The sequence below is a fragment of the Salvelinus alpinus genome, chromosome 39, assembly GCF_045679555.1.
Source record: "Salvelinus alpinus chromosome 39, SLU_Salpinus.1, whole genome shotgun sequence".
Classification (NCBI taxonomy): domain Eukaryota; kingdom Metazoa; phylum Chordata; class Actinopteri; order Salmoniformes; family Salmonidae; genus Salvelinus; species Salvelinus alpinus.
The window spans coordinates 6431796-6459266 of NC_092124.1; the positions used below are offsets into that span (position 1 = coordinate 6431796).

The following is a 27471-nucleotide window of genomic DNA, read 5'->3' on the forward strand; positions in this document are numbered from 1 at the left end:
GAATTGGTTTTGGGGGTGACCAGAGAGATATACCTGCTGGAGCGCGTGCTACAGGTAGGTGCTGCTATGGTGCCCAGCGAGCTGAGATAAGGGAGGACTTTACCTAGCAGGGTCTTGTAGATGACCTGGAGCCAGTGGGTTTGGCGATGAGTATGAAGCGAGGGCCAGCCAACGAGAGCGTACAGGTCGCAGTGGTGGGTAGTGTATGGGGCTTTGGTGACAAAACGGATGGCACTGTGATAGACTGCATCCAATTTATTGAGTATGGTTTTGGAGGTTATTTTGTAAATGACATCACCGAAGTCGAGGATTGGTAGGATGGTCAGTTTTACAAGGGTATGTTTGGCAGCATGAGTGAAGGATGCTTTGTTGAAGAATAGGAAGCCAATTCTAGATTTAACTTTGGATTGGAGATGTTTGATGTGAGTCTGGAAGGAGAGTTTACAGTCTAACCAGACACCTAGGTATTTGTAGTTGTCCACATATTCTAAGTCAGAGCCGTCCAGAGTAGTGATGTTGGACAGGCGGGCAGGTGCAGGCAGCGATCGGTTGAAGAGCATGCATTTAGTTTTACTTGTATTTAAGAGCAATTGGAGGCCACGGAAGGAGAGTTGTATGGCATTGAAGCTCGCCTGGAGGGTTGTTAGCACAGTGTCAAAAGAAGGGCCAGAAGTATACAGAATAGTGTCGTCTGCGTAGAGATGGATCAGAGAATCACCAGCAGCAAGAGCGACATCATTGATGTATACAGAGAAGAGAGTCGGTCCAAGAATTGAACCCTGTGGCACCCCCATAGAGACTGCCAGAGGGCCGGACAACAGACCCTCCGATTTGACACACTGAACTTGATCAGAGAAGTAGTTGGTGAACCAGGCGAGGCAATCATTAGAGAAACCAAGGCTGTCGAGTCTGCCGATGAGGATGTGGTGATTGACAGAGTCAAAAGCCTTGGCCAGGTCAATGAATACGGCTGCACAGTATTGTTTCCTATCGATGGCGGTTAAGATATTGTTTATGACCTTGAGCGTGGCTGAGGTGCACCCATGACCAGCTCTGAAACCAGATTGCATAGCGGAGAAGGTATGGTGGGATTCGAAATGGTCGGTAATCTGTTTCTTGACTTGGCTTTCGAAGACCTTAGAAAGGCAGGGTAGGATAGATATAGGTCTGTAGCTGTTTGGGTCAAGAGTGTCCCCCCCTTTCAAGAGGGGGATAACCGCAGCTGCTTTCCAATCTTTGGGAATCTCAGACGACACAAAAGAGAGGTTGAAAAGGCTAGTAATAGGGGTGGCAACAATTTCAGCAGATAGTTTTAGAAAGAAAGGGTCCAGATTATCTAGCCCGGCTGATTTGTAAGGGTCTAGATTTTGCAGCTCTTTCAGAACATCAGCTGACTGTATTTGGGAGAAAGAGAAATGGGGAAGGCTTGGGCGAGTAGCAGAGGGGAGGGCAGTGCTGTTGACCGGGGTAGGGGTAGCCAGGTGGAAAGCATGGCCAGCCGTAGAAAAATGCTTATTGAAATTCTCAATTATAGTGGATTTGTCGGTGGTGACAGTGTTTCCTATCTTCAGTGCAGTTGGAAGCTGGGAGGAGGTGTTCTTATTCTCCATGGACTTTACAGTGTCCCAGAACTTTTTTGAATTTGTGTTGGAGGAAGCAAATTTCTGCTTGAAAAAGCTAGCCTTCGGTTTTCTAACTGCCTGTGTATATTGGTTTCTAGCTTCCCTGAAAAGTTGCATATCACGGGGGCTGTTCGATGCTAATGCAGAACACCATAGGGTGTTTTTCTGTTGGTTAAGGGCAGTCAGGTCAGGAGAGAACCAAGGGCTATATCTGTTCCTGGTTCTACATTTCTTGAATGGGGCATGCTTATTCAAGATGGTGAGGAAGGCATTTAAAAAAAATATCCAGGCATCCTCTACTGACGGGATGAGATCAATATCCTTCCAGGATACCTCGGCCAGGTCGATTAGAAAGGCCTGCTCGCTGAAGTGTTTCAGGGAGCGTTTGACAGTGATGCGTGGAGGTCGTTTGACCGCTGACCCATTACGGATGCAGGCAATGAGGCAGTGATCGCTGAGATCTTGGTTGAAAACAGCAGAGGTGTATTTGGAGGGCAAGTTGGTTAGGATGATATCTATGAGGGTACCCGTGTTTATGGAATTGGGGTGGTACCTGGTAGATTCATTGATAATTTGTGTGAGATTGAGGGCATCAAGCTTAGATTGTGGGATGGCTGGGGTGTTAAGCATGTTCCAATTTAGGTCGCCTAGCAGCACGAGCTCTGAAGATAGATGGGGGGGAATCAGTTCACATATGGTGTCCAGAGCACAGCTGGGGGCAGAGGGTGGTCTATAGCAGGCGGCAACGGTGAGAGACTTGTTTTTAGAGAGGTGGATTTTTAAAAGTAGAAGTTCAAATTGTTTGGGAACAGACCTGGATAGTAAAACAGAACTCTGCAGGCAATCTTTGCAGTAGATTGCAACACCGCCCCCTTTGGCCTTTCTATCTTGTCTGAAAATCTTGTAGTTAGGGATGAAAATGTCAGAATTTTTGGTGGTCTTCCTAAGCCAGGATTCAGACACGGCTAAAACATCCGGGTTGGCAGAGTGTGCTAAAGCAGTGAACAAAACAAACTTAGGGAGGAGGCTTCTAATGTTAACATGCATGAAACCAAGGCTATTACGGTTACAGAAGTCATCAAAAGAGAGCGCCTGGGGAATAGGAGTGGAGCTAGGTACTGCAGGGCCTGGATTCACCTCTACATCACCAGAGGAACAGAGGAGGAGTAGGATAAGGGTACGGCTAAAAGCTATGAGAATTGGTCGTCTAGAACGTCTAGAACAGAGAGTAAAAGGACGTTTCTGGGGGCGATTAAATAGCTTCAAGGAATAATGTACAGACAAAGGTATGGTAGGATGTGAATACAGTGGAGGTAAACCTAGGTATTGAGTGATGATGAGAGAGATATTGTCTCTAGAAACATCATTGAAACCAGGTGATGTCATCGCATATGTGGGTGGTGGAACTGAAAGGTTGAATATGGTATAGTGAGCAGGGCTAGAGGCTCTACAGTGAAATAAGCCAATAAACACTAACCAGAACAGCAATGAGCAAGGCATATTTACATTAAGGAGAGGCATGCTTAATCGAGTGATCAATAAGGGTCCAGTGAGTAGAGGTTGGTTGGGGTCACGGCGATCCAGACAGCTGGCCGGGTAGATGGCTATCGGTAGCAAGATAGCATAGGATGGAGGTCTATTTTTAGACACCTCGTGCGTTTCCGTCGGTAGATTAGTGGGGTTCCGTGTGGTAGAGGGGATCAATCCAATTGGCAAAATAGATATAGTGACCCAAGAAAAAAATTGTCCGATATAGAAATGATGTATAGAATCAATCTTTAGGATGTTTTTAACATAAATCTTAAATAATGTTTCAACCGGAGAATTCCTTTGTCTTCAGAAATGCAATGGAACGCAGCTACCTCTCACGGGAGCGCGCCTGAATGAGCTCATGGCACTCTACCAGACCTCTTACTCAATCAGCTCTTATTCTCTCCTCCTTTACAGTAGAAGCCTGAAACAAGGTTCTAAAGACTGTTGACATCTAGTGGAAGCCTTAGGAAGTGCAATCGGACCAAATTTCTACTGTATCTTGGATAGGCAAAGAGTTGAAAAACTACAAACCTTAAAGTTCCCAATTCCTGGTTGGATTTTTTTTCTCAGGTTTTTGCCTGACATATGAGTTTGGTTATACTCACAGACATCATTCAAACAGTTTTAGAAACTTCAGGGTGTTTTCTATCCAAACCTACTAATAATATGCATATCTTAGCCTCTGAGCCTGAGTAGCAGGCAGTTTACTCTGGGCACTTTTTCATCCAAGCTACTCAATACTGCCACCCAGCCATAAGAAGTTAAACAATTTAAAGGCAATGCTACCAAATACTAATTGAGAGTATGTAAAATTCTGACCCAGTGGAAATGTGATGAAAGAAATGAAAGCTGAAGTAAATCATTCTCTCTACTATTATTCTGACAGGATCACAACTTTATTTTAAGAATGTGTGCTATCTGACCTAAAACAGGGAATATTTTACTAGGATTAAATATCAGGAATTTTGAAAATCTAATTTTCAAAATTCCTGATATTTAATCCTAGTAAAAAAAAAACCCTAGTAAAAAAACTGAGTTGAAATGTAATTGTCTAAAGTAAATGTAAACTTCCGACTTCAACTGTACCATACCTCTTAATCTCCATCTAATCTCAGATGTTTTTCCTCTTTTATGCTGTCTCAACCTCTTACACATAACAAGTTGCAACCCATCTGGGTTTGTCTAGACAGTATGTGCAATCCCAGGGTACAGTTGTCACCCTTTCACTTTTCAAAAACAAAAACTCCAGTTATTTGTTTTACTTGTCCCATTGAAAAACAATATCTACAGTAATGTATCACCAAATGAAGCATTCCTACAGCATTCCTCCCTACAATCAAACATGGGAGAGTTTCAATAATGTTGTGTGGTTGCTTTGCAGCCTCTGGTACTGGGGGCCTTGAACATGTTCAAGGCATCATGAAATCAGCAGATTATCAAGGGGTTTTGGAGTGGAGTGTTCAACCCGGTGTCCAAAAACTGGTCTCCGTCAAAGGTCGTGGGTATCCAGCAGGACAACCAACCCAAGAACATAAAAAAGCACCCAGGACTGGTTCAGGAAGAAACACTGGACTGGAGAGGCCAGCAATGAGTCCAGATCTGTGTCCCATCGAAAACTTACGACGAGATCTGAAAACAGCAGTTGGTCAAAGGCAACCATCAAACATTGAAGAATTGGGAGCAGTTTGCAGCTGAAGAGTGAGCAAAATTGCAAGTAGAAAGGTACAGCAAGCTCATTGAGGGCCACAGGAAGCATTTGCTGGCAGTTATGCTGACCAAAGGCTGTGCAACCAAGTACTAGTAATGGGTGATAATAATTCTGTCAATGCCATTTGTTTTTATTTTCTAAAATTTGCAAAACAGCCATTGCAAATTGTAGATTCCTCCCTCCCCCCAAAATGATTCTGCAATGTGGAAATAAGAAATAACCAGGTGTGGAGACAAATGTATTTTCATTTTCAACTTATTTTAGACAGAATTATAAATTATTCAAGAAAAGTGCAAGGGTACCAATATATTAGGCCACAAAATGTACATCCAGTAGGTGACGAAAGATATAGAAAATGATGATCGCACACTGGGCTGGAGAGAGGTAGGGGACAGAGAAGTAGAAGAGGGAGAGTGATTGAGTGTATCAGATAATCAATAAATGTGTGGTGCCCAAACCCATCCAAGTCATTTTGCACCAGAGGTTAAGATTGTGTAGAGATCTGAGGTCAGGATGTGACCTACTCTGTATGTACTAAAAAAAACAGACATGTGACCCACACAAATGTGATGTACCCTGTATATAGTAGCCATCTCTGAGCCCCCCAAACTTCTCCTGGCCGGCTGTGTCCCAGACGTTGTAATTGATGGTCCCTCGAGTGGTGTGGAAGACCAAGGGGTGCACCTCTACTCCCAGAGTCGCTACAGGGGGAAGAGGAGGGGGAGCGAAGGGCAGGTAAGCCATGGTTCAGGGTTGTAGAAGGGTTTCAACTCTTGTATGGATTGTGTATTTTTCCATCATGCTACCCATGCCTGCAAACTCAATTTCCCTCTGAAGAGAATTAAGTCTGATTATTGATTGAAGGTATGGTGGGGTTATGAAGGAGAAGAAGCAGAAGACGGCAAAGAAGAGGTATGTAAAGCTAAGAGGGAGAGAGGACTGTCTGGATTCTAAGAAACTCACCAACATATTTCTTCTCAAACTCTCCTGTTAAATGCTTCTTCACGAAGGTGTTTTTTCCTGTGCCTCAATCTCCACACAACACTAGCTGAAACACGGACAGTAATTAAACAACACATTGGTTAAAAGGAATAGCAACTAAACACCAATGTACCACTGGTTAGTGCTAGATGAAGGAACAATTCTAAATGACACCTCCATTTTATTTCATTTAACTAGGCAAGTCAGTTAAGAACAAATTGTTATTTACAATAATGGCATACTTGTAAAAGCCCCCCCCCCCCAGCCAAACTCTCCCCTGACCCGGACGACACTGGGCCAATTGTGCGCCAATCCCGATCACAGCCGGTATTGATACAGCCCGGGATTGAACCCGGGTATGTAGTGACGCTTCTAGCACTGTGATGCAGTGCCTTAGACCGCTGCGCCAGTCGGAAGACCAACCTATTTAGGTCTAGTGGACTACTTTTGACCAGAGTCCTATGCGCCCTAGTAGTGCACTATAGATGGAGTAGGGTGACACAAGACACAGTCAAAGACTCACCTTAAATTGTACATCTGGTTCTGCCATAGCGGTCTGTTCTATGCGTTGGTGTTTACACGCTGAAATAACAAGAGGAGAAGAAGAACAGGGGCCTGTTGCACAAAACTAGGATAAGGGATTAAGCCAGGATATCTTGGTGATCCTGGCTCAATTGATCCGTAATCCGGTTGCACTAAAGATGGATAGGGGGCAGGAGGATATGTTATGGTATAAATTACCATGGAGATTTATTCTGTGGAGCTAGCCTGCTCCAGACCAGGCTAAATTCCAGGATCTATTTAATCTCATCCCTAATGTCAGTCAGCAGTCACCACAAATGGAAACCAATAGTTATTTCACTGCTCACTATACATTGTTATCACATATAACTAGACCCACTGTTATTATTTAAACGTTTGTGATCATTAATTTCAATGATTTTGGATAAAAAATGATTTTTAGATGATGTTGCTATCATTAGATAATTTACAGTTTCCCATAGACTATAAGGCTATATATAAAATGATAGAATATTAGGGCCACAGAGGGGAAAAAAACACAAGTCATAATATTGTAACCAGTTGTTTTAAAGGAGGACAGTTGTTAAAATGACAGATGTGGGGCATTTCGTGAAATTGTACTTCAGTATGGTTTCATAAACAAAGACATGCTGATGTGCCAGAATATTAAGTATCACATTGTCATAAGTATCAAAACTGTAAAAACAATATGTAGCTTTTCTGCAGAAAGAACCAGCCTCATAAATTTATGACTTTATCCTTTTTCTTCAGTGTGGCCCTAGTACTCTGTCATATAAACAAATACACATTCCATATGAATATAAAAACACAATGTGTAACATTATGTTCCTTTATTGAATAAGGACAAAACAAAGCAGGTAAACCATCAGCTCCTTTCGAAACTGAAGTCACAGTGACTCTACAAGATGGAAAGCACAGAATCCAAGCATATTATACAAAATGATACATACACATTCAAAGGTCTGTATATAACACACCCTGCATGTCTGCACACTAAAATAAATGCAGGACAAATCCATACACATCAACTGAACAGACAAATGAATGGATGCAGTAGCCTCCCTGCAGCCTTGTATTACACACAGTATACCGCACAAACATCATAAGAGGCCAAATTCGTCAAAAAACGAACCCAAAAAAAACCAAATTCCTCTGCCACCGCAGGACATATTTAACCAAAATTGAAAGCACACATACTAACTAAAATAATTCAACACATATTGGTCCCTCAGCAGCCGACCACTGTCGTCATCAGGGAAGATTGCCGGATTGTCCCAGTCCATGGCTGGTGGCACTCTGGGGGCCCTCTCCTTCCTCAGGCAGGCCACATTGTGGAGGACAGCACAAGCCACAGTAATATCACATGCCCTAACAGGGCTGACCCTTAATTTGTGAAGGCAGTGAAAGCGTGCCTTCAGGAGGCCAAAGGTCATTTCAACTCTGGCCCTGGTCCTGGCATGGGCATGGTTGTAGGCCTGCTGTGCTTCCTGGGGGTCTGTGAAAGGTGTCAGGAGAAAAGGCTGGCAGCCATACCCCCTGTCTCCCAGCAACACACCAGAGAATTCACCTGTCAACACAATCTCATCATTACTACCTCATAAACACAGTGATATTCTTGACACAGCCATGATGGTTATAAATAGGGGTTGTGTGGCTTACCTTGTGATAGGCACTGATAGATTTCAGAGGCCCGAAAGATTCTGGAGTCATGGACTGAGCCAGGCCATTTTGCCACAACATTGCTGATCACACAGTCAGCATTGCAGACCATCTGAAATCATAAGATGAGGAATATTACACCAATCAATGCACATCACTGGCAATGCAGAGTGTTCGTCAATGGACAATATCAAAAAGTTATGTTCACCTGAACATTAATGCTGTGAAAGGATTTCCTATTCACAAAATCGGCCTCATGGGCACCTGAGGGGGCTTTTATCCTTATGTGTGTGCAGTCCACTGCACCAATGACATTGGGGAAACCTGTCACACAAAGTAATGAGTATCCTACTATGTGTTAACAGTTGTCCTGTAATTTGTAGATCCTCTTACCTGCAATCCTATAGAACTCCTCTTTGATGTCACAGAGTCTTCTGTGGCCAGGGAAGGAGATGAAGACATCTGCTAATGCTTTGATAGCCAGACACACACTCCTTATTGTGCGGCAAATTGTGGCCTTGTTCAGCTGTTCTGCATCCCCCACTGAGTACAGGAAGGCTCCACTAGCAAAAAAGCGCAAGGCCACACAAACCATTTGCTCCACACTCAGTGCATGGCTCCGTGCAGTGCGGTGCTTAATCCTGGGACCCAGTAGTCTGCATAGATACCTGATGCCATCTGCAGAAAACCTGTATCTTTCATATAGATGGTCATCAGGGAAGGCCAGTGGGTCCAACCGGTCCCTGAAGACCCTTTCTCGCCTGAAGGCTCTCCTCAGCACAAGTGCTTCTTCATCCACCACATCTCGCACGAATGGGCATGCCATTGTCAGAGCAGAAAGGAACACACAATTTTGGGCCTTCATATAGGCTAGTGGCCACACCTGGTGCTGGGGGGGTGGGCAAAAGAGGGCGATGCCTTATAACGATGACTTGGTTGTACTGATTGCTGGGAAAATAAAAAAAACCTTAGAAAGATGCCACCGTCCTGTGTGCTCACAATAAGAGCTCATATGTCATGGCTCACTTGACTTTACGAGAATATACCTAATTTTTATTTTGAGCTGTGTCATCTTCTTGGAGCTGGGGGAGGAAAGAAAAATAATGATTAATACATTTGTGTTACAGTTAGCATACAGTGTACATTGAAGGCATATCTCACCTCCCTCTCAAGTTTTTTTATTTCAAGGTCCAGTTTCCTAATTGTCCTCTTTTTTATTTCGGACTCCAGTGCAAGATTTTCCATCTTTTTCTTCTTGTACTGAATGTCTATGTCTGCCAGTTCTATTTGGCGCCGGAGGTGGTTGCCATACAACTTTCTGATAGCTTGTGAGCTCTGTGAACACAATACAATTAGCGCAGCTGGAATTTGGCAGGATGTGGTGTCCTTTTATTAATACGCACTATGTTGCCAGGCTGGTTTTCCCACTGTATAGCATCTGGGTCCTGTAAAAGAAATTAGATTTTTTGATTTTGATGAGGACTCCTCACCATTGTAGAGTAAATAGTACTTTCACAGTCTTAACATGATACCTCATGCCTTCTGGAATCCAGAGAGATGGTCTCCTCCTCATCATCGTCTCCATCATGTGCTGTTGCTGCTGCACTGGGGCCTTCACCCTATCACATTTAATCGGATTCATATTGAAGCTAGTAGACAAGACATGCCAGGCCTACAGTATGCCTTTGATGGAGTACTCACTGGATCAGCATCGTCTGGTGCTTGTGCTGGTGGCTCTAACAGGAACACAGTGCTGCCAGACACTGCAAGGCAATAGGTAAACCAAAGTCAGACAGTCCAAATTGATTCAATATGAATGTGGTTGTATCCCATGTAGAGATGGAAGGACATACCTTGAATGAAGCGGGTGGCATCTTGGGAGGAACCTATGCTCGTCTCTTTCCCCCCAGGGATCCCCTCTAAGACGGGCCTGCCTTTATTTAGCTCCAAGGCCATGTCCTCTGCTGGGGTAAGGTCAGCCTTTGGTGACCCACCACCCGTGCCTTGTCTGTGGGTATTCTTTTTCACTGCTAAAACAGTACAGACAATGTGTGAGCAGGCACCTTCTGGGTACAATATATGCTTGTGCTTTGTTAAATATTAGTCAGGGACCATACCATTCTGCAGAATGTTCTTGTATTTGATTTTGACCTGCTGCCATGTCCGTTTTGGCCCGTTCATGTTTAATCTACACACACACACACACACACACACACATTTAATGGAGTCACACTGCAAAAAATTACTTGGTATTTTTGTCTTGTTTTCAGTAAAAATATCAAAAAATTTATCATAGCTTTATACAGTGTGATGGAGTTACTTTACACAATTTCACTCATATCTGCAGTGCATTTCAATTAAAAATTTAACCGTTTCATAATTACAGTACAACTGCATTTTTGGAGATGTGAATTAAATATTTGAATTGTAATTGTGATGTTTCAGCGGAGCGGTGAGTGTGTAATTGTGCACTACTTACGCATTCAGGCGGTCTGCAATACTTTGCCACGCTTTTTCTCTTTGCTTTATCACTGTGGCGGTGTTGCCTTTCTTCTTAATTATATCTTTTACCTCCTCGTATGCCTCCATGAGGATTTGTGCTTCCGACGGGGAAAAGTACGCGGCTCTAGTTGCCATGGTAAATCAGTTAATCTGTGATCTGTGGCGGGGTCTATTTGAGTGAGCCGTGAGCGCGCACCTATCCAGGATTGGTTTCACCTGGCTTAATGAATCCGTGTCTGCTCATCCTGGCTTGGTCTTTGTGCAACCAATTAAGCCTGGACGCACATGTTTTGGCTTCATTGAGCTCAGCTGAGTCATTTATCCCGGATGTCTTAATTCTACTTTTGTGCAACAGGCCCCAGGTCATCAATTGGCAGTGTTTGTGTCCCACCCTTTTCCCTTTACAGTGCTGCTCAAAATACAGCATCAATCATCAATGTTAGAAGCCACAAGGGGTGCTGCTGGTGTGATGTGGCGTCACAACAATACCTGCCAACAGTGACTACAGACAGACAACCATGTCCTATTAGTGTTAACTACTTGAGTAATTGACAATATTATTCAGTTACTGATGCTTGGTTGACATGACTGTCTTGGCACTAGGAAAGCAATTTGAATGTGTTTTGAGACTCAGTGGAGAGAGGCTGAAAAAACAGTTTCCCAACATATACCCAAAATACACGTAAATCTAAGTAAGGAATGGATTAAGAATATACATATATGTCTGAGCAGCATTGGACTAAGATACAGTGGCATAGTATAGAATACAGTATATACATATGAGATGGGTGATGCAATATTTCCACGCAATTAAAGTGACTAAAATACAGTAGAATAGTATAGAGTACAGTTTCTACATATGAGATAAGTAATGCAAGATACATCACATTATTAAAGTGGCTAGTGTTTCATTTCCTTAAAGTGGCCAGTGATTCCTAATCTATGTCTATAGGCAGCAGCCTCTGATGTGCTAGTGATGGCTATTTAGCAGTCTGATGGCCTTGAGATAGCTGTTGTACCTGTACTAACCTCGCCTTCTGGATGATAGCGGGGTGAACAGGCAGTGGCTCGGGTGGTTGATGTTCTTGATGATCTTTTTGGCCTTCCTATGGCATCGGGTGCTGTAGGTATCCAGAAGGTCAGGAAGTTTGCCCCCAGTAATGCGTTGTGCAGACTGCACCACCCTCTGGGGAGCTTTATGGTTGTGGGTGGTGCAGTTGCCGTACCAGGCGGTGATACAGCCCGACAGGATGTTCTTAATTGTGCATCTTTAAAAGTTTGTGAGGGTATTAGGTGATGGTGGTATTAGAGGCGCTGTTGCACCTTCTTCACCACACTGTCTGTGTGTGGACCATTTCAGTTTGTCAGTGATGTGTACGCTGAGGAACTTGAAGCTTTCCACCTTCTCCACTGCGGTCCCATCGATGTGGATAGGGGGGTGCTCCCTCTGCTGTTTCCACGATCATCTCCTTTGTTTTGGTGACATTGAGTGAGAGGTTATTGTCCTGGCACCACACTCCCAGAGCCCTCACCTCCCCCCATTAGGCTGTATCGGCGTCGGTGGCACTGTATTATCCTCAAAGTGAGCAAAGAAGGTGTTCAGTCTGTCCGGAAGCAAGATGTCTCCTTCCTGAGCAGTATGACAGCTGCGTGGTCCCATGGTGTTTTTACTTGCGTACTATTGTTTGTACAGATGAACGTAGTACCTTCAGGCTTTTGGAAATTGCTCCCAAAGATGAACCAGACTTGTAGAGGTCTACAATTTATTTTCTGAGATCTTGGCTGATTTCTTTTGATTTTCCCATGATGTCAAGCAATGAGGCACTGAGTTTGAAGGTAGGCCTTGAAAGACATCCACAGGTACACCTCCAATTGACTCAAATGATGTTAATTAGCCTATCAGAAGCTTCTAACGCCATGACATCATTTTCTGGAATTTTCCAAGCTGTTTAAAGGCATAGTCAATTTAGAGTATGTAAACCTCTGACCCACTGGAATTGTGATACAGTGAAATAATCTGTCTGTTAACAGTTGTTGGAAAATATACTTGTGTCATGCACAAAGTAGATGTCCTAACCGACTTGCCAAAACTATAGTTTGTTAACAAGAAATTTGTGGAATGGTTGAAAAACAATGACTCCAACCTAAGTGTATGTAAACTTCCGGCGTTCAGTATGAATTAAGTTTGATTTTAGTTGAATGATGATGTAATGATTCAAAAGTTTTAGGCTATTATTTGGGTACATAAATATGGGGCATCTTTAAAAGTATTTTTGTGGTACCAAAAATATGTAGAATTGGTTTGTATGTAGACCTACTGATAGCTAGCTGTAATTCTATCTAATAAATGAACTCTTTCGGCTGACAGTGATCACCGAAAAGTATATTTCCTGAAGAGAATGTGAAGGGCTTGCTAACTTGTTTTAAAGTATGTATGGTTTTGAAGTTATAGTAGTGGTATTGTGTCTGCAGTTGTCACGTTCGTCGTAACAAGGAGACCAAGGCGCAGCATAATTTGAATACATTCTTTTAATAACGAAGAACACTTAAACAAAAGAACAAAACGAATGTGAAGCTATAAATAACTAGTGCTGACATGCAACTACACATAGACAATAACTGTAACGAACATCGTCAGGAGAAGGAGAAGAGGACCAAGGTGCAGCGTGGTAAGTGTTCATATTTTAATCAATCAACTGAACACTGAACAAAAACAACAAACGAACAGTTCTGTAAGGTGACGACACACAAAACAACTACCCACAAACACAGGTGGGAACAGGCTACCTAAGTATAGTTCTCAATCAGAGACAACAATAGACAGCTGCCTCTGATTGGGAACCATACCAGGCCAAACATATAGAAATACAAAACAAGTACAACATAGAACACCAGACATAGAATGCCCACCCAAACTCACGCCCTGACCAACCAAAATAGAGATCTCTAAGGTCAGGGCGTGACAATAACCCACAAAACCTAAATGGAAAATGGCAACCTAAATATGATATTCAATCAGAGACAACGATAAACAGCTGCCTCTGATTGGGAACCAATTCAGGCCACCATAGACCTACATTACCTAGACATACAAAATCCCCATAGATAAACAAAAAACCCTAGACAAGACAAAAACACACATGTGGCTGGTTTAATTTTATAATCCGTGATTGTCTGTAGACCCTGGCACATACGTCTCGCGTCTCAGCTGTTGAACTGGGATTTAACTTTGTCCCTATACCAACGTTTAGCCTGCTTGATAGCTTTGCTGAGGGAATAACTACACTGGTTGTATTCATCCATATTCATAGTCTTCTTGCCCTGGTTAAATGCAGTGGTTTGCACATTCAGTTTTGTGCGACTGCTCCCACCTATCCACGGTTTTTGGTTGGGGTAGGTTTTAATAGTCAGAGTGGGTACAACATCTCCTGTGCACTTCCTGATAAACTCATTCACCGTATCGGTATATGTGCCGATATTATTTTCTAAAGCTACTCTGAACATATCCCAGTCCGCGTGATTCCGATTGGTCAGACCAGCGTTGAATAGTCCTCACCACGGGAGCATCCTGTTTGAGTTTCTGCCTATAGGAGGGGAGGAGCAAGATGGAATCGTTGTCCGATTTGCCGAATGGAGGGCGGGGGAGGGCCTTTATGCATTCTGGAAGGTAGTATAACAAGGGTCGAGAGTTTTAGTTTTATTTGATTGTGAGATTGTGAGATATTCTAGGCCGGGTGAACAGAAGGACTTGAGTTCCATGTATATATTCACAGTTACACCATAAGTTGTTAAGACCGCTTCAGTTGTCGAATCCTCAAGGCGCTCCGTTTCTATTCTTAGAGCTTCAAAGAAGTAACAGAGGAAATGGGGGTTGAGTGTGTTTTTTTATTTGTGTGTGACTCAGAGAGATTCACAGTGGCGATGTTTGACTTAAAGAACATGGGAACTTTGTAAAACCAATCACAGTTTACACAGGAGAACACTGGGGAATGCGTCCCAAATGGCACCCTATTCCCTTTATAGTGCGCTATTTTTGACCAGAGCTAGGGAATAGAGTGCCATTTGAGAATCATGCATGGAGAATTGTTAAAGAAACACAACACACTGTTTATCACATCAATCATCACATCACTGCCTGTCTATCCCTCTGAGCCAATGATCTTGCAGGGTTTGAGATGTTTACCAATGAATTTGGTTGATTGACAGGTTATGAAAAAACAAAACAGCAGTTGTGTGGAAATATAATACTATTACTCTATGGGCTTTAGTTTAGTCACGCTGTTCTAAGTTATGGGTTGTATTAGAACAAACTTAACACAATGGTCAATCTAAGCGCTGGCGGTGTAAGAAATATTTTAGCTATTTTCACAATCATAATTATCGACGCTGTTGCTGCCATGGGCGCGAAAGGGCTGGGTTTTGATGAATAAACAAGTTTAGGGTGTGTCGAGGCTTGGCCCCTCACTGGCCAATCAGAAACATGCTCCATGGCTAAATATAGAAGTATCAACAAGCCAAAAAGGATGAACAATATGGAAAGAAAAGGAATGAAAGTGGGTGAGATGACAAAGAGGTGAAGAGAGAGAGGGGCACAGAGAGAGAGAGAGGAGGATTGAATGATGATGTTTACTCTGCTCTGATGTAGGGGCGGAGAGGATGGTAGAGTACAGCTTCTTTGCTTGCGCCACACTCTCATCTATCTTATCGATGCTGCTGCGAATCTCCTCAGTCTGAGACAGAGACAGGCAATGATGACACAATGGTAAGTACAGAACACACACACGCACGCACGCACACAAACAAGCACACACACACAGTATGGTGAACACTCACACATCAGGAGTATGGTCAGAAATACCTGGGTGAAGAAGTCCTCCATAAAGGCTTGGTTCTCCACTAGAACCTCCACATCGTCCCCAGCCACATCACTTTTCTATTGACACACACACAGCCAGCAGAGTTGATGTGGTGGTGCGTTTGTGGTGAGATAATCACACTCACAGGCTTTCTAGCAGTTCTTATGTCAGTGAAACAATGTGTTTCAAATCAACTGTAAAGTTGTATCATTTTTTTTACCAGACAGAACAAAGCTTGCGATGCACACAAGCTGCAATGAATTGCCTACAGTACATAAATAACATTGAGACCATGGAAGAGGTGGAGGAAATTAGGAGAAAACAATTCTTTCATCTTTCCTTAATCAACCCTTCTGGTCCCCTCTCTCTACCCACCCACCTCCATTTGTAACGCACCACCAATAAACAGCATAAATATCATCACACCCCAATTAGGCCTACCTAATTACTGGAATAACTTCATGCTCTAATGTTTATTAGCCCAATGTTCAACTAGGCTATTTCTGCTTTTCTAGGCCTGAAAATGGGATCAAACAGTTGATCGAACATTGTGGTCAAACCGCTCATCCAGAACCAACCGCATCTAGTGCGCAAAAAAAACGAGTAAATCAGATACCTCGACAAAAACAAACGAGTAAATAAGATACGTCCCCCATCACTGTTATAAAATTCTATATGATTAGCAACAGTTATATGTTAAGCTAATAGCAAGCAAGGCCATGAAAACATGAACAAGGACACCTACACCACCCGATGTCACAGGAAGGCCATAAAGATCATCAAGGACAACAACCACCCGAGCCACTGCCTGATCACCCGCTATCATCCAGAAGGCGAGGTCAGTACAGGTGCATCAAAGCAGGGACCGAGAGACTGAAAAACAGCTTCTATCTCAAGGCCGTCAGACTGTTAAACAGCCACCACTAACATTGAGTGGCTGCTGCCAACATACTGACTCAACTCCAGCTCACTTTAATAATGGAAATTGATGGGAATTGATCAAAAATGTATCACTAGCCACTTTAAACAATGCCACTTAATAGAGTACAGTATATACATATACATTATATATCATCTACTGCATCTTGCCATCTTTATGTAATACATGTATCACTAGCCACTTTAAACTATGCCACTTTTATGTTTACATACCCTACATTACTCATCTCATATGTATATACTGTACTCGATACCATCTACTGCATCTTGCCTATGCCGTTCTATACCATCACTTATTCATATATCTTTATGTACATATTCTTTATCCCTTTACACTTGTGTGTATAAGGTAGTAGTTGTGGAATTGTTAGATTACTCGTTGGTTATTACTGCATTGTCAGAACTAGAAGCACAAGCATTTCGCTACACTCGCATTAACATCTGCTAACCATGTGTATGTGACAAATAAAATTTGATTTGAAGTGTATAAAAAGACGAAGCTTACCACCTTCAACTGTTCCAATCGGTCCTTCATCTTCAAAACTGTGTTGCCACTGTCACAATCTCTAAACTATCAAAAAGCGATTTTCTAATCTACAAATGTTACGCCACTGAAACAGGGGAGAAATGATCACGAGAGTGATACGGTGTTGTTTCCTCAATGAGAACTTTAGTGCAATGAGAAAAGATCGCGATTTCCCCGGGAACTTGAGTGGAGACCAGAGCAATCCATCTCAGGCTCATAGATTAAGAGCATTTAGTAGATCCCAGATTAACACTTTTACCCACGACAAAATAAATGTAATCAACATAACGTTTACACATTCCTCTCACAATTCGTACCCTTTGTACGCTTGATGGATTTTAACACAATTATATGAATGTTATCAATCTCTTTCAAATAATACTGAATGCATGATCTTTTTAACCTTAGATGTTTTAAGATCCTCACATACTATGAACTTAGTAATACATTTTAATGTATAACAGGCTATGAGTATTTCCTTTAACCTGTCACACAACCACTAATTAAACGGTTAACAAATTAGACCATTACAATTTATTAGCCTATTGATTAAAAATAAGCCTCAAAGTTAGTTGTAAAAATATTTAGTAGGCTAAATGTCCATTAGCATATAGTCATTCAAAATATATATTTTTTATTTTTATTTTTACAAAATGTCTGCACAATATGGCTGCAGCAGCGTCTCCGATTAGAGCAACAGTTGTGTAGAGAGCGATTGATCTCAATTCAATTCAAGGACTTTATTGGCATGAGAAACATATGTGAACATTGCCAAAGCAAGTAAAGTAGAGAATAAACAAAAGTAAAATACACAATAGAAATGTACAGTAAACATTACACTCACAGAAGTTCCAAAAGAATAAAGAAATTTCAAATGTCATATTATGTAAATATACAGTGTTGTAACTATGTGCAAATAGTGAAAGTACAATTGGGAAAATAAATAAACACATATGGGTTGAATTTACAATGGTGTTTGTTCTTCACTGGTTGCCCTTTTCCTGTGGCAATAGGTCACAGTCTTGCTGCTGTGATGGCACAGTGATATTTCACCCAAAATGGGGTTTGTTTTTGAATTCTTTGTGGATCTGTGTAATCTGAGGGAAATATGTGTCTCTAATATTGTCATACTGTACATTTGTCAGGAGGTTTTGTGGGCAGTGTTGCACCTAGCCTGTCTTCTCTTGAGAGCCAGGTCTGCCTATGGTGGCCCTTCTCAATAGCAAGGCATAGTCAAAACTTTCCTTCAGTTTAGGTCAGTCACAGTGGTCAGGTATTCTGCCACTGTGTACTCTCTGTTCAGGGCCAATTTGCATTCTAGTTTGCTCTGTTTTTTAAATAATTCTTTCCAATGTGTCAAGTAATGCTTTTTTGTTTTCTCATGATTTGGTTGGGTCTAATTGTGTTGCTGTCCTGGGGCTCTGTGGGGTCTGTTTGTGTTTGTGAACAGAGCCCCAGGACCAGCTTGCTTAGGGGACTCTTCTCCAGGTTCATCTCTCTGTGGGTGATGGGATTGTTATGGAAGGTTTGGGAATTGCTTCCGTTTAGGTGGTTGTAGAATTTAACCCCTCTTTCCTGGATTTTGATAATTATCAGTTCTATAACTGATTCAAGCATTTTTTGCCAGATCCTAATAGGTATGTCGAATTTGATGTTCCTTTTGATAGCATAGAAGGCCCTTCTTGCCTTGTCTCTCAGCTCGTTCACAGCTTTATGGAAGTTACCTGTGGCGCTGATGTTTAGATCAATCTCTCTCTCTCTGATCAATAGCATGCGTAAAAACACATGCAAAGTAAATATCATGCATGCTCTCTGTTTTGGGAACACTACTCAAACAGGGCACCGAATGGAAAGGTAGTAGGTTAAATTCTAAATCTGTCAAGTCAACCCAGTGGGCTATCCATCTATAAATAAGATGAGGCTGTATTGTTATGTATTGACTCCTTGTCCCCATCTGGTTGCTAAATAAGGCCAGGTCAACAAAAGAAAGTCATGCAATGATTACTGATTAATGAAGATATTTTTGTATTCCTTTTTTATTTGCTAGTCAAGCAATGCACAGTGTTTCATAGTACAAACAAGTGAAGCAGTATTTTATCAACACCATTCCCCCTGAAAATAGATTAGGTTACTGTGTTCTGACAATAGGCCTAGATAGAATTCTCAAATGCAATGTGTTTAGAGGTTTCTAATACAATCAGTTGTTTCATTCAATCTTACTTTGGGCGGACTGAAACTGACTGTGATGGTGAAAACTTTTAGCTGACAAAGGCTTAGTCTTTGAGCAGTGGGTTTTCTCTAACATTTTACAGGGTCCTGGTGTCATGATGTCTGAGAAAGCTGTAATGCAAAGCGTATCTGACAGGTTGTATATACTGCTATACTGCTCATCTGTCATCTACTTTAAAGGATAAACCTCCCACTCCCTTTTTCCACCATCCCCTCTTCTTCTTCTCCTCCTTTCGTTTCCTCTCTTTCACCAGGTATGAAGGCACACAGAAAGTAATTGGTTTGGCTGCACGGCTTATCATTCCATTCCCCTTTTCCTGAGATGCATAGAAAAAAAGTTAGTTTTATCCATTATTAAATCCCTTTTAGAGAGTATTGAGCTACATAAGTAGCTAAGTAGCCTTGTCCAAGCCAGAACGGCATGAGCCTATCTACTGTTTCTGTACCATGAGGCTTTTGATGTATCATTTAATACAAGTACACCCCCTTGACACTAGTCTCTCACAGGGCCTTACCCTCAAAACTTCATTTTAATGCTGAGTGCCAAGCAATGAGGACTCTGTCCCCTTTTAGGAATGACTCGACCTGGGATCGAACCCCCAACCATCCAAGCTCAGGACAGTCACTCTAACCACATGGCCACTGATCTATATAACTTAAAACTATGAGATGTGTCATACTTCAAATCTAAAACCTCCCACTCCCTTTTCCACAATAGTGGAATTCTGAATACATCATCATACTGGATTTGGTGCAGCTGGTAGCTTAGCGGTTAAGAGCGTTGGTTCAAATCCCAGAGCTGACTGGGTGAGAAATCTGTCCATGTGCCCTTGATTAAGGCAATTAACCCTAAATGCTCTTGTAAGTCGCTCTGTCATGTCCCCTCTTTCCCTTGCCCCCTACTCCCGAGTGGCGCAGCGGTCTAAGGTACTGCATCTCAGTGCTAGAGGCGTCACTACAGGCACTGGTCCGATTCCAGGCTGTATCACAACCGGCTGTGATTGGGAGTCCCATAGGTCGGCGAACAATTGGCCCAGCTTTGTCCGGGTTAGGGTTTGGTTGGGGTAGGCTGTCATTGTAAATAAGAATTTGTTCTTAATTGACTTGCCTAGTTAAAAAAAAATAATACTCCCTCTCTGCCTGCCTTCCCTCCCTCCCCTCCCCTTCTCTTGCTTACCTTGCCAGTTCATTTCCATGCACTGTCCGTCACCGGATGGCTGCCTGGGGTTCTGAAGCCAGGAATAGTAGTTCATGGGGGACCCATCAGTCCAGAGGTAGCGGTGAGGCTATGAGAGAGAGAGCGACAGACAGACAGACAGACAGACAGACAGACAGACAGACAGACAGACAGACAGACAGAGATTAAGCATAACGACAGAAGGAGTTGGTGGGCATGAACACTGTTGTCCACCTGGTTTTTATAATGATGATCAAGTTGAATGGTGAACACTATGGGGTGGTTTCCTGGATACCGATTAAGCCTAGTCCTGGACTAAAAAGCAGACTCAATAAAGAAACTCCATCAATAATCATTTTTAGTCCAGGTCAATCTGTGTCCGGGAAACTGCCCCTATTTAGTCTAAAACCGCCACCTGAAGAGGGTTGGATACTGTAAAACCGCCAAGCCAGATGCGAGGGGAATTTCTGCTGAACCTCTGAGCAAAAACATCCACGTTTTCGTTCTCCAGGGCAGAGTGGATTGATATCAGATGAGCTTTGCCCTTTTGAGAGTGGCAGAAATCCTGTGTGGGTGAGAATGAATGAATGAGAAAATGAAGGAGAGAGAGTTGTCATCATCAAAATACATTTAGAGTTAGCGTTAGACACTAATGCACAACACTGAAAACGGGTAAAGACAGTAGAGTGGATACCCTGAACTAGAGTACAGCATGCTGCTTTGAGAGTTAGCTATGGTGGTAATTTTGCGTATCATGTAGAGATACAGAGGTTCACTACGGTATGTCTACCTTTAACGAAAAGAGACATTGGTCTCAATGGGACTCTCTTGCCTAAATAAAGGTTAATTCACTGAGAGAACATGGGTCTGTAGGCTAAAATCTTAGAGAAGTCTGAAGTTACCTCAGCAGATTGAAAGTCCAATTCTTCCTTGAAGTGCTTAACACATTTGTCCCCCAGTTTATACCAGGTAGAATGGCCAGGACAATGAAGAAAGTCCTTGACCTTCCCAGAGACCCGCTTAGGTTCTAAAAGAACAAGGGGAGAACAAGGGAGAGATTAAAAGGACGGATATGAGAGAGAAGCTCCGTCCATATACTCACAGGGCTGGTTTCCCAACCACATGAAAGAAAACTACAGTTTACTATAGAATATTACAGCACTTACTATAGAATTCCATAGTAAACTGTAGAATAATGTGGAATACTATACTACACACTGTTGTATCCCTCGAGCATGTGTAATACTTACTATAGAATTCCATAGTAAACTGTAGTGAACTGTGGAACACTACACTTCACACTGTTGTATCCCTCGAGCATGTGTAATACTTACTATAGAATACTGTAGTATATTGTAGAATACTATAGTAAATACTACAGTATTATCCACACAAAAAAACACTGTTGTAAATAGTACAGTATATTCCACAAAACACAACACTTTTTTTAAACTATAGTAAATGCTATCTTATTTGCATATAACCTGCCCATTCCCCTCACCCATATTGCAATTTTTCCACCCATAAGTGAGAAACCTACATGCTAATTATATACCAAATATTGTGTTCCCTACAGGTTATAGAAAAGAGCAGAAGCGTTGGGTCTGTCTTAGACCCCTATAGTATTCACGCTACAGTGAATACTAAAGTATTTACATGTATACTATAGCATATATTTTCTTATGTGGGCAGACACAGAACTTTACATGGCTATTCTAATTTGAGCATGCTTTTCAGTCCAGGATTAGGCTTATTCTGGGTCAGGGTAACCGGCCCTGAAAATACATCTTCTATTGAGAGAATCTACATCAGTCACTGTGGTGTTGAGATGATGAGGGAAGGCTACTGTACCAGTGGAGTTTAGACTATTGAGCACCATGGCAGACGTCCCGAGTAGCATCATGGCCAGAATGGGTAGGACCTTCATCATGGGATCTTCACTTCTCTTCAGCTGTTGGGAAAAGAGCAAAGTTATTATATATATTTTATAAAGGAAACTGGGAGTTCCGATCTGTGGGGGCACCCAACCAGACTCCGGCACACTCAGAGACAAACGAGAAAGAGGTGCATTTTGTCATTAGAGAATCAAATATTCGGGTTTTACCTTGAGGTATGTAAATGTCAACGTCTTTTTCCTCTATTCTTGCTTCTCCTTGCCTCAGATGCTCTCTTTCACTCAGCTCTGCTTCCTTATATACCTATTCCATACCTCTTAATCTCCATCCTAATCTCAGATGTATTTCCTCTTTTATGCTGTCTCAACCTCTTACACATAACAAGTTGCAACCCAGCTGGGTTTGTCTAGACAGTATGTGCAATCCCTGGGTACAGTTGTCACCCTTTCACTTTTCAACATCAAAAAATCCAGTTATTTGTTTTACTTGTCCCATTGAAAAACAATATCTACAGTAATGTATCACCAAATGAAGCATTCCTACAGCATTCCTCCCTACAATCAAACATGGGAGACTTTCAATAATGTTGTGTGGTTGCTTTGCAGCCTCTGGTACTGGGGGCCTTAAACATGTGCAAGGCATCATGAAATCAGCAGATTATCAAGGCGTTTTGGAGTTTAGTGTTCAATCCGGTGTCCAGAAATGAGGTCTCCGTCAAAGGTCGTGGGAATCCAGCAGGACAACCAACCCAAGAACATAAAAACCACCCAGGACTGGTTCAGGAAGAAACACTGGACTGGAGTGGCCAGCAATGAGTCCAGATCTGTGTACCATCGAAAACCTACGGCGAGATCTGAAAACAACAGTTGGTCAAGGGCAACCATCAAACATTGAAGAATTGGGAGCAGTTTACAGCTGAAGAGTGAGCAAAATTGGATCTGCAGAGAAGAATGGGAGAAACTCTCCAAATATAGTTACCCCAAGCTTGTTGCATCATACCCAAGAAGACTCTAGGCTGTATTTGCTGCCAAAGGTGCTTCAACAAAGTACTGAGTTAAAGGGTCTGAATACTTATGTAAATATATATATATTTCAGTATTTTTTTGCAAACATTTCTAAAAACATGTTTTTGCTTTGTCGTTATCGGGTATTGTGTGTAGAATAATGAGAAAAAAAATATTTAATCAATTTTAGAATAAGGCTGTAACGTAACAAAATGTGGAAAAAGTCAAGGGGTCTGAATACTTTGAGTGCACTGTATGTACAGTACCAGTCAAAGGTTTGGACACACCTACTTATTCAAGGGATTTTCTTTATTTGTACTATTTTCTACTGTAACGAACATCATCGGGAGAAGGAGAAGACCAAGGTGCCGCGTGGTAAGTATTCATAATACTTTTAATAAATACGAATACTTGAACAAAAAAACAACAAACGAACAGTTCTGCAAGGTGCAATACACAAAACAGAAAACAACTACCCACAAACACAGGTGGGAACAGGCTACCTAAGTATGGTTCTCAATCAGAGACAACGATTGACAGCTGCCTCTGATTGGGAACCATACCAGGCCAAACACATAGAAATACAACACACAGAACAAAACATAGAATGCCCACCCCAACTCACGCCCTGACCAACCAAAATAGAGACATAAAAAGGATCTCTAAGGTCAGGGCGTGACATCTACATTGTAGAATAATAGTGAAGACATCAAAACTATGAAATAACACATATGGAATCATGTAGGAACTCAAAATATATATTTTATAATTGGCATTCTTGGCATTCTCCCAACCAGCTTCATGAGGTAGTCACCTGGAATGCATTTCAATTAACAGGTGTGCCTTGTTAAACGTTAATTTGTGGAATTTCTTTCCTTCGTAATGCGTTTGAGCCAATCAGTTGAGCTGTGACAAGATAGGGTTGGTATACATAAGAATTTGCCAAGAGTTAGCCAAACACAAAATCAGGCTGTACCACAACATTTGGAAAAAGTCTAGGGGCGTGAATAATTTCTGCACTGCAGGAGGGAGGGCTTGCAGGCTGTCGGCAATTTATTGATGCACAATTTGCCTAAATGGGTACGGGAAACACTTCAATCACTCATTATGTCCAGTTGTCTAAATCGAGACAAGACTGTTAAATGGAAACACATCGTAGCAGGCAATTGTCCAATTTATTTCCTATGTAAACGTTCTAAATGTCAACAAAATCTCTGGACAAGTTAATGGAAACATAGCTATTGTTACGATGAGGAGATACTTTCTTTAATGTACAATGTGACGAGTTTGTTGTGAAATTAGCTTGTGAGAGAGCACCTGAATGAGACGCACGCTTTACCTTTGTTATTGTGCAGGTCATTTTGGAGGTTTGCACATTGCAGCCAGCGGGGTTGGCTGGACCACACTTTAGTTGGAGTTGCTCTAATATTTCAACATGTCTTATGTAAGAGCGCTGGTCTATGATGCATTTCTTAACAGGTCTAATGTTTACTTGTGGAGGCCGATAGTGTCAGTTTAGAAAACTATACTAAATAGTTTTACTATTCTAAATCCAGAGTAGCAACATCATGAGACTTCTGAGAATGCTTGTGAAACAGACGAAACAGACCAGGCCGGGGTTTGCGATTTGAGAAGCCAATGAGAGAAGTGAAAAAGGATTCCTTAGTTGTTAATTTTCTCAATCTAAAGGCACAACTTAGATTGGAGCCAATGTCTTCAGTAGTTGAACATGTTATTACTCCAACCTTGTGAAAGTGACAAACTAACATGTTTCCCTTTGTCAAAAATACTTTATATCGAAAGAGTGCCTTTGATTTGACGGCCTGCACATGCACAGTTCGACACAAGACGACCATTAGACTCCATGACGTGTTTCTGCACATAAGCTTAGCTAACCAACGTCGCCATGACAGCTCCTACAAGCATTATTGGGCATTTTGATAGAAGAGTCAAAATGCCTATAGAATAGAGAGTAAAAAGTGTCAGTTTCCTCACTAAATACGCCTAAAGAAAACCAAGTTTGGTGTCAGTGTTTGACTATCTTTTTGTTTTCTACAGAAACCCACAACAAAGGGGAACTGCTTGACAAGTGGGAGGCCGAGAACTTTGCCAACATACAAGCTGATTATCTCTATCGATAGACAGACAGGCTGGCTGACTCTTCTTCTTCTACATACACTGTGTTCCAAATGGTACCTTACCTCCTATATAGTGCACTACTTTTGACCAGGGCCCATAAGACTCTGGTCAAAAGTAATGCACTATATAAGAAATAGGGTGGCTTTTGGGACGCAAGCCTACTCTTTGTGTTTTAAGGGCGGAGTGTTATCATTTTGTTAGAAAACGTTACACAACCAGTTAGCACATGATAGACTCAGGCACGTGTGTGTTGCTCTATTATAATTATTATTATCATTATTATTATTATTATCCTCAAACTCTAGTAGATATATTAGCCTTCTGCAAACACAAAGTTCAATGGGTTTTTTTTTTCATGAGAAATGTACAAAGGTTACATTCAAATGATGTAGAATAAATCATGTTTTCTGTCATTTAAAGGTGTACTGGTGGCGAAGTCAGGTGCAGGAGAGCAGAGTGAAGTGAACAGACGCACACTTTATTCCGGTAAAATTACCAAAAGCACAACAACGTGCCTAAAACTCGGAACATAGACAAATGTCTGGCGCGTAACAAAACACCACATATCAAAAATACACGTGACACAAACAATCTTACACAAGGACATGATGGGGAACAGAGGAAAAAATACATGTAGATTGACTGGGGAATGAAAACCAGGTGTGCAGGGAACAAGACAAAACAAATGGATACATGAAAAATGGAGCGGCGATGGCTAGAAAGCCGGTGATGTCGACTGCCGAACGCATTTTCAAATGGCCTGCGGCATCTTCTTTTAAAGGCCCAGTGCAGTCAAAAACAGTTTTTTATATATATTTCCACACTATGAGGTTGGAATAATACTGGTAAATTGTGGCTAATGCCCTTTTAGTGTAAGAGCCGTTAGAAAATAATTCCTGAAATTTCAGCCTGCCTGGTGACATCACCAGGTATGAAAAAAGTTATATTTTATACGTCAGTTAGCAGACACTTTTATCAAAGCAACTTACAGTCAAGTGTGCATACATTTTATGTATTGAACCCACGACCCTGATCGTGCGAGCACCATGCTCTACCAACTGATCCATACAGGACCAGTTAATAGACCAATTAGAAAGAGAGTTACAAGGCTCTCCACCAATAACAGGTCATTTTCCATTTTCCCCTCCCAACTCAGACCACTCTCAGACAGTGCTAGCAAAATTCTTGCTTGAGAAATTGCTATTTGCTAAGAAGCTATTTATGTTTATTTTTCATCATTTTAATAGAAAATAATCACAGTAAGGTAGTTAACTGTTACCCAGTAACGATTTGATACTGAGATAAAATGGCTGCATTGGACCTTCAAGTCACACATGACTTTCTAGCCTTATAATCCAAATAAGGTTACAGATACATGAAGCTTGCTCTTGCATCTCAAAACTTGGTTGATTGATGGTTTCACTCAGGCTATCCAGGCCCCAACCTAGGCCAACCAATTGGTCAAACCAGCCCCTACAAGAGTGGCCAACCTTACCCCCAGGACTCCAACACTCTCCAGGCTGCCAGTTACCATCACCAGGGTCCAGCCCAGGCCCCAGCTCAGCCCTACCAGACCTCAGCTCAGCTCATACAACTCACCATATGCAGCCTGCCTTTTATGCTCGCTTTCAGGCAAGCAACACTGAAGCACCAGCTGATCAGGATGGCTGTGTGATAATGCTCTCGGTAGCCGATGTGAGACCTTTAAACAGGTCAACATTCACAAAGCAGCGGGGCCAGATGGATTACCTGGACGTGTACTCAAAGTATGCCTTGACCAACTGGCAAGTGTCTTCACTGACATTTTCAACCTCTCTCTTGTTTCAAACAGACCACCATAGTCCTTATGCCCAGGGAAGCAAAGGTAACCTGACTAAATGATTACCGCCCTGTACCACTCACGTCGTTAGCCATGAAGTGCTTTTGATGGCTCACATCAACAGCATCCTTCCGGATAACCTAGACCCACTCCAATTCGCATATCGCCTCAACAGATCCACAGATGACGCAATCTCAATCGCACTCCACACTGGCCTTTTCCACCTGGACAAAAGGAATACCTACAGTATGTGAGATTGCTGTTCATTGACTACAGCTCAGTGTTCAACACCATAGTGCCCACAAAGCTCATTACTAAGCTAAGGACCCTGGGACTAAA

General features: G+C 42.1%; 2 protein-coding genes and 1 long non-coding RNA gene across 5 annotated transcripts; all 3 read right to left on the reverse strand.

Annotated features, from left to right (window-relative positions):
• Window positions 1-5442: 5442 nt before the first annotated feature.
• Window positions 5443-11566, reverse strand: LOC139566881 (myb/SANT-like DNA-binding domain-containing protein 4). Of its 3 annotated transcripts, XM_071388223.1 has the most exons (13): window positions 10526-11565; window positions 10164-10234; window positions 9900-10076; window positions 9748-9809; window positions 9579-9665; window positions 9450-9491; window positions 9208-9381; window positions 9093-9128; window positions 8440-8994; window positions 8047-8158; window positions 6368-7954; window positions 5827-5911; window positions 5443-5564 (listed from the first exon to the last, which is right to left on the reverse strand). In XM_071388223.1, exons 1-8 carry the CDS (start codon window positions 10681-10683, stop codon window positions 9093-9095), a joined length of 807 nt encoding a protein of 268 aa, XP_071244324.1. In that variant the 5' UTR covers window positions 10684-11565; the 3' UTR covers window positions 5443-5564; window positions 5827-5911; window positions 6368-7954; window positions 8047-8158; window positions 8440-8994. The 3 variants fall into 3 exon arrangements, with proteins under 3 accessions (XP_071244324.1, XP_071244323.1, XP_071244322.1); XM_071388222.1 differs by having other exon boundaries at window positions 9093-9381; window positions 10526-11566; XM_071388221.1 differs by having other exon boundaries at window positions 8440-9381; window positions 10526-11566.
• A 1644-nt stretch (window positions 11567-13210) lies between these two features.
• LOC139566921 (uncharacterized) lies at window positions 13211-17003 on the reverse strand. The gene is made up of 3 exons (XR_011673184.1): window positions 16849-17003; window positions 15407-15481; window positions 13211-15278 (listed from the first exon to the last, which is right to left on the reverse strand). It is a non-coding gene; the product is annotated as an uncharacterized lncRNA (long non-coding RNA).
• Window positions 17004-18877: 1874 nt separating this feature from the next.
• On the reverse strand, window positions 18878-22476 carry LOC139566919 (snaclec rhodocetin subunit beta-like). Its single transcript, XM_071388291.1, has 6 exons — window positions 22380-22476; window positions 22127-22226; window positions 21178-21302; window positions 20691-20840; window positions 20276-20384; window positions 18878-19415 (listed from the first exon to the last, which is right to left on the reverse strand). Exons 2-6 carry the CDS (start codon window positions 22203-22205, stop codon window positions 19273-19275), a joined length of 606 nt encoding a protein of 201 aa, XP_071244392.1. The 5' UTR covers window positions 22206-22226; window positions 22380-22476; the 3' UTR covers window positions 18878-19272.
• Window positions 22477-27471: the final 4995 nt, after the last annotated feature.

Bases quoted from the DNA above. Each gene is read 5' to 3' on its own strand.
- LOC139566881 (XM_071388222.1), bottom strand. From the start codon at position 10,683: ATGGCAACTAGAGCCGCGTACTTTTCCCCGTCGGAAGCACAAATCCTC. The intron at 9,810-9,899 runs GTATGTCCTTCC...ATTGCCTTGCAG, and splicing joins TGCCACCCGCTTCATTCAAG to TGTCTGGCAGCACTGTGTTC. The intron at 9,666-9,747 runs GTGAGTACTCCA...TAAATGTGATAG, and splicing joins CACCAGACGATGCTGATCCA to GGTGAAGGCCCCAGTGCAGC.
- LOC139566919 (XM_071388291.1), bottom strand. From the start codon at position 22,205: ATGATGAAGGTCCTACCCATTCTGGCCATGATGCTACTCGGGACGTCT. The intron at 20,841-21,177 runs GTAACTTCAGAC...TCACCCACACAG, and splicing joins TGGACTTTCAATCTGCTGAG to GATTTCTGCCACTCTCAAAA. The intron at 19,416-20,275 runs GTAAGCAAGAGA...TATGCATCTCAG, and splicing joins CATGGAAATGAACTGGCAAG to GAAAAGGGGAATGGAATGAT.